This window comes from Fulmarus glacialis, unplaced genomic scaffold, assembly GCF_000690835.1.
Source record: "Fulmarus glacialis isolate BGI_N327 unplaced genomic scaffold, ASM69083v1 scaffold28255, whole genome shotgun sequence".
NCBI lineage: Eukaryota > Metazoa > Chordata > Aves > Procellariiformes > Procellariidae > Fulmarus > Fulmarus glacialis.
The window spans coordinates 11,482-18,470 of NW_009215363.1; the positions used below are offsets into that span (position 1 = coordinate 11,482).

General features: G+C 38.5%; 1 protein-coding gene across 1 annotated transcript; it reads right to left on the reverse strand.

Annotated features, from left to right (window-relative positions):
- Positions 1 to 3,122: 3,122 nt before the first annotated feature.
- RAN (RAN, member RAS oncogene family) lies at positions 3,123 to 6,983 on the reverse strand. The gene is made up of 6 exons (XM_009578917.1): positions 6,881 to 6,983; positions 5,867 to 5,951; positions 5,648 to 5,773; positions 4,428 to 4,615; positions 3,672 to 3,842; positions 3,123 to 3,562 (listed from the first exon to the last, which is right to left on the reverse strand). The coding sequence occupies exons 1-6, from the start codon at positions 6,914 to 6,916 to the stop codon at positions 3,518 to 3,520; spliced, it is 651 nt and encodes a 216-aa protein (XP_009577212.1). The 5' UTR covers positions 6,917 to 6,983; the 3' UTR covers positions 3,123 to 3,517.
- Between the last annotated feature and the right edge of the window lie 6 nt (positions 6,984 to 6,989).

Sequence of the window (6,989 nt, forward strand, 5' to 3'; positions counted from 1 at the left end):
GGCAATGAAGGCTAAAAATCACTACAGCTGTTTCCAGAGTGTTATGACCTGGGTGTTGTCTGAAAACACTACTGAAAGAGTCATTCATATTCTCCCAATGCGAGTCCCCAGCTTAAAACGTTTCCCGATTTTGGCCACTTGCAGAGATGATCGGAAGTGTTACAGGACACATGCAAAGAAGAATTCCTGCAGGGGATGCTCATATAGCAGCTTGTACTAGGAAAAAGATTCTTCTTAAAGGTGAACTCTTCCGCTCAGCACAAAAAACAACACATACACACACAAAACTAGACTAAATTAATGCACCTATGTGAAAATAAACTCATCAAAGCAGCAGAAAATATAGCTTTCAAGATACTTGTAAGACATTGCTATCAACCCTGGTTTAAGGCCCAATCAACTGTTGCCAAAACTCAGGTGAAAGAAACCCACCAGTACTACCAATCCAGGTCAGGAAAACAACCTGCTTCAACCAAATCATGTATTTGTTTTAGGAAGGTGAAGGCAGAAGAACAATTTGTCTCAGCACTGTTTTCTGCACTAGTTTAGACTAAGACTGTGTTAGCAACACAACAGAATGATCTTCAAAGGAAAAGACAAGTTTTGTTGTACTGTAACTTGAAGGCGTAAGAGGGGCAGACTTCAACCTTCTTGGCATAGATTTCTAGTTGTTGCAGAGAAGTGTTCTCCAATGTTTCCAAAAAAGATTCTCTGTTGAAATCCTGAGAGATCCAGGGGCAACTCTAGCTTTCCTACGGAGGCCTTTCACACACCTTCATTTAAAGGTTCAGTGAGAAGCAGCAAAACGTTTCCTCTGCCAGTTTCTTGAACTAATGCTTTTGCCTTACCTATTTTGCACATGCACTAGTTCTCCAACTACTCCTCTAATACAACCCCCCTGGGCTTGGACACTTAAAAACTCACAGCTTTGTCATGAAACTAGAAACAGTAAACGGCCCAGCACCTCGTCCTGCTCTTTAAAGTTAAAGCTGAGCACGGTCTGTAATGACACATTACGAAAATCTCTGAAACCAGACATCTTAGTGTGGGAAAACTCACCAAATGGTGTGTAGAACTCCTGCAATTAATCTGATCTAACCATACAGCAGTCAAGCAAGTAGAACAAAGTAGATACTGCAACAAAGGATTTCAGTCTCATCAATTCAGTCCCAATAATGGTAGAGCTCTAATACAGACTGATCGACTATTTAGTATAGAGGTTCTTAGAATGCAAGTTTTATTTTCCTTATTACTTGACTAAATAGATAAAATTTTATTTTGCCTAAACCCAACTACTGAAAAACTTCTTAGAAGTGTTATAGTTAAGGAACTTCAACTTAGGAATCTGCACATGCATATTAAGGCTACCTGCATTATTTATAATCCACAATTAACAGGGACTAAATGTGACAAACCAAGTATAATGCTACAACAAGTGGACTTAATTCCACTCCCAAAACATTTCAAGTTGAAGAGCAAGACTAGTATTACTGCCTATTTCAGATACGAGGTTTGGAAGTAACACCGAAGATTACATAGCAAAGCTCACAGCAGTTATACTAGTCTTTAAACAGCTATTTCACATTTCATAAATCTTTTCAGGTGTTTTGTAGGAATTCATACTAAGGCTAGTACCTGTGTGCAGCAGGCGAGTTGTAAAGACGACACCATACACACAGTATGAAACAATACAAATGTAACTTCAGTGCTGCTGTTTTTCCTTCTTAAGGCGTGTCAATACTGCAGAACTACTGACGTTTTCTAAATCAATTTTGTTTTTTAAGAAGTGCATTTTCAAAAGGGAGACAGCTTGAAGACAAAAAAGCTACCACACCTAGTAAAGCAGCAGCAGATAGTCAAGCTAGCAGTATTAACCAAGAAAAGGTAAATTAGTAAACACTACAGGCAAGAACTTACAATATGAAGTTAAAGCAAGATGATTGAACGGAATGTTAAGTTGGAGTTTGTCTTTTTACAAACCAAGTGTATGCCATTCCTTATTTTCATTAGTGAGTTTCAGGTCCTAAATACAACTCAGCTTCTCATTGACTAGCTAAAAAAAAAACCCCAAAACCACAAAACACTAAAAGCAAACCACAGAACTCCAACTTGCACTAACTTAAACACAATTCCTTTACAACAGTATTGCATAAGTAATTATCATAGTCCACGCTTTTTACTACCATGTATCAGAATAGTTGAATAAATATTCAAGTAGGAGTTATGTACACAAACATGCAAGTTAAAAGGAATAAATGAAATGCTCCACTTTATTAAGAAACCAAAATACAAAACTGAAGAGTTCAAGGCTTCATGTACTCAAACGCTACTGAAAAATGTTATCTTAAACTTATAGTTTTGTTTACTAGCAGTACTAATATTGACCAAGATAGTGTTAAAAGTTGACGTTTTCCACCATTTGTGCTGTAATAAGCTAGAGTTTCAAATTAAGAACTCGGTGCAGTTACAGTAAAGTCTAGATATTTATATAAATGTGGTTTTAGTTAACATACTGTTTTGTAGCCAAGAGCTTTTTAGCTCAACTACAGCTGTTTTCTAGTTAGTGAATTTTAAGATGCTTAGAGAGTTTGTTTAATCAGCTATAGCTCTACTAAATGATGTTCCATGCAAAGATACAGCTTAAGTCACCTAACAGACCTAGATGCCATTAGTTTCTGGCTTCTAAAAAAAAAAAAACCCAGAGCTCTGTGAAGGCATGTTGTAGAACTTACCAAAAGCCAGAGTCGAGAGACTGTATCTAATGGTAGCATATGCAAGCTGAACTACACACTTTTCTCTCAAGACACCCTGCAGACCACAAACATTCCCATTTGCACTGGAATGTTGATCCAATCACACTTACCAGTCAAGTGTTCACTGCTTTAGTTCTACCTGGCAATTAGTTCAGCCTTCCTCAGGTGCTTTAACTATATGCTTCAGGAAATCAAGGGAAGGTTAACTGTTAGCTCTGATTTAGCAAGAGGAGCATAACATGAGAAGCAGGAGGGAAAAGGAGAACAGAGAATGAGAAATGCAGTAAACAACCAAGTATTGGCCTCAACTGAAGAACAGAAGACACTTTGAAGAGTTTTCCTAACAATGCATGAAAGTTCACTTGCTTAGAGATACTTGAAATACAACTTTATTATCTAAACAAAAAAGAATGGGAATGACAGAAACAAGATTTACCACTTAACACTCTGATGTGACTGCAGCAGTCTTATATTTGAAACTCAAAAGGGGAAGTAATTGCAGTCCAAAAAACAGCTAAATATGTAGGTCCAAAATATGAAGTTTTTTGTTTTGGTTTTTTTTTTCATTTTGTTTTGTTTGTGGGTTTTTTTTTTTGAACTGCCACATTCACTCCGAAGCCCATTCATCTCTTTCAGCATCCCAAAGATTAAGCACATGTTCTGCTCAGCTAGATAATAAAGTGGCAAACACGCTGCACCACTGACATCACAGGACAGTTGCCTATAAAACTAGACTTCTGACGCTGGGCTCCAGCTTCATCCCTTCACAGGTCATCATCTTCATCTGGCAGTGCAGTGGTTTGAGCAATCTGAAACAGAGAAGTTACACTTAAGAACTGTTCTTCAGTTATTTGCCCCCAGGAGTCCAAATACTAGTTAACAGGTGATCATTTGACCTTTGTGCCCTTTCTCACTTACCTGTAAGTCTTGCTCATATTGTGCTGCCAGTGCTGGGTCCATAACAACTTCAGGCGGTGCAAGAGCAGGCATGGCAACAAACTCCAAGTTAGGATCTCCAATTAGCTTTCTAGCAAGCCAGAGGAAAGGCTTCTCAAAGTTGTAGTTACTCTTAGCTGAAATGTCATAATACTGCAAAAGAAGTACATATTGTATATTATTAAAAAATAAAAAAGACACCTCTAACCGATATGTAGGACATACTGAGATTAACATGCACATAATCAGCTCTACTTTACCTTAGTATTCTTTTTGACTGCATGACTTCTGTTTATGCTCTCAGAAACAGTTATGATCTAAGTGTCTAGAAACATACAGTTTCAGGCAAATAGGCAGAAATTGATAATTGAAAAGTAAGGTATCCAATCCAAAGATGGAACTTTCAGGAGGCAATAATGCATCTATCTTTTTCCTGTGAATTGATCTACTTTAGTCTCACTTCTGTGTTACCTGATGAGATTCTGAGCAGTGAAAGCCAAATGCACACAAGCTCTTTAAAAGAGCTTATCATAGCTTCTGCTCAAGACCAGTGATGATCATCTTTAACATCATCACTTCCGCTTTCCCTGAAGTTAGGTTCAGGCAGCCAATAGGATGTAAAGCTGAAATATTATATTATTTGTAGTGACAAAGGCAGAACACTCAATTACTACACAGAACCCAACCGCAGTCAACAGACCCAACAAATTTGATTCCTACAAACTCATGCCAACATACCTGAAGATTCTTCTTCCTGTGGAAGACAATGGATTTTGCCTTGACTTTTCTGTCCTTAATATCCACTTTGTTGCCACACAACACTATAGGGATGTTTTCACATACTCGTACCAGATCTCTGTGCCAATTAGGTACATTCTTGTAAGTAACTCTTGATGTTACATCAAACATTATGATGGCACACTGAGCTGCAAGAAAAGAATAGTCAAGAGTTACACCAGGAGAGTAAGCACTTGCTTATGAGATGGGAGAGAGAAGAGGTACCCATAGAATTCCCACATTAGGGTTAAGTGTCTGCATTAACTTTTCCCTCTCAGCTTTACAGTTCTGAGAGCCTATGATCTCTTAACAAGTGGCCCATGCCCATGTCATCTCACATCTTTAGTGCCCCATCTTAAACACCAGCTAGTTTGCGATGCAACTGTCCCACTGAGTAACATGGTGCTGCATGGTATGAGAATATACAAGGATCACAAAAGTCAACTTTGATTTACACAAATATTGACAGAAATCAGTTAACACCTATTTAACTAATCTCAGACATCCTATTGAGGCTTTCAGGTAGATCGAGAGCTTGTAGTCCACATTCTCAGGATGCCCTTGTCCAGAACAGTTTTTCAAAGAACACAGGGGCTAGACTCAATCCTGATACTTCTAAAGGAAAAGCAACAATGTCAAACTAATAATCCCTTGCAAAATTTTAAAAGATATGCAGGTGACTGAAGTACACACAGAACAGAGCTTGGCCAAGCAGAAGTTAAGGGATACTATCAGCACTTCTTTAGAAAAACAACCATACTCTGGCATGGAGATGTACAACTTAATCATCATATCTAAAATTTTACAGTTTGCGTGTTCCAAGTCCTTGCCTCAGCACAGTACGTTAATACAGATATAAATCTGTACTAACTGAAGCACATACTTTCACCTCTTCACCACTGAATTTCATCAGCAGTATCTTGTCATTTAAGGTGCACCATTGCTCTCCATTAATACCAAAGCCTGCAATAGCATACTGAAACATCATCTTAGAATATTCCTACATCAGTGCAAGTTGCCTAGCAAAGGAACTTACCGTATTTACATGAAGAGTTTGAAGACCCAGAAACCAGCTCATCAATGCAAGCCACACTGACAACTGTCAGAGTGGCCAACATGAATAAGATGAAAGATTGAACTATAAGAGGTACAGAATATTCCCACATATACACACATCTTACCTTGGATGTAATAGCCATCTCGCAGGCCACCAAATTTCTCTTGGCCAGCTGTGTCCCATACGTTAAATTTAATAGGGCCTCTGTTAGTATGGAACACCAGAGGATGAACTTCAACACCCAGCGTTGCTAGAGTAATAAGAAAAAGCAGTGCACTTAGCAAGTCATGAATTGCACTTCTAATTGTAACATATTAGATATCAAATGTTTCTTCAGACATACCTACATACTTCTTTTCAAATTCACCAGTCAAATGACGTTTTACAAATGTTGTTTTACCAGTGCCACCATCACCAACCAGGACAAGCTGTTGACAGACAAAAGCAAAAAAAAGTCAGAGCAATACACTTCTAGAGACATTTATTGGTCATTTTAGTGTAAATAGTAATTATTACTACAAAGACCTTAGTCCTACAAGATGCTGTAAACAAAAAACTGAACTCCCCATGAAGCAACTCACTGTATTGGGACCCAATTTGTTAAGCCTATCATGCTATACATCTAGTAAGACTTACCTAGTTCCTATAGCTGAAAACTACAATGCACTGTGAATGTGGTTCTACCAAACTACAAGTGACTGAACTAAGAATATTTGGGGTTTTCAACCTGAATGTGACCATATTTAAAGAGGAACTCATTTAAGCACCCAAACTGGAGACACCCAGGGTAATCTTACAATTAAAAAAAACCCAAACAAACAAAAAAACCCCAAACAACTGCACTACTAACAATTGGCATGCTCTAGCCAAGTATTGTAAGAAACAAGTAACAACCTTTCATGAAGCAGTCTTAAGGACTTCTGGCTGTTAAGATAACACACCCCCCCCCCCCCAAACACCAAAAAATTCTGTTCTGAAACATTTTAAGGGTTTTTCCCTAAACAATTAATACACAATAGAAAAGACTATTCTAATTCACTCTAAGCACTTTTTGCTTGTTGCTGTGAAGTTCACTTCTGAAATTTAAAAACCATTCTATAGGCAAAGCATCACTAAAATTTCTTACAATAAACTACAAATAGCATCAGATCGACACAGTACAACAGAATATTTTTGTACTGTACAATATTTTGTATTGTTATATGCATCACTACAATAAACTAACCGCACCGTTAAGGAAACACCAGCACTTCAAAACCAAACCCACCATCCACGTTGGCACTCGCGAGTCGCTCGTGCTACTTTTCTACTGAAGGGGCGGGGGGGAACACCAAAAACCAACAAACCCCTCCCTTACCTTAAACTGCACTTGGGGCTCTCCTTGGGCGGCCATGCTGGGTCTGCAGGGGAAATGGAAGCATGTGAGCTCACAACAGGCGAGCTGATTCAAGGCCCAGCCGGAAGGG

What these genes read in the sequence shown, in the direction of transcription:
- RAN (XM_009578917.1), bottom strand. Translation starts at nt 6,916, where the DNA reads ATGGCCGCCCAAGGAGAGCCCCAAGTGCAGTTTAAG. An exon ending in AGCCCCAAGTGCAGTTTAAG is followed by an intron (nt 5,952 to 6,880) that starts GTAAGGGAGGGG and finishes GTCTGTCAACAG; the next exon opens with CTTGTCCTGGTTGGTGATGG. An exon ending in AGATGGCTATTACATCCAAG is followed by an intron (nt 4,616 to 5,647) that starts GTAAGATGTGTG and finishes CTTTTCTTGCAG; the next exon opens with CTCAGTGTGCCATCATAATG.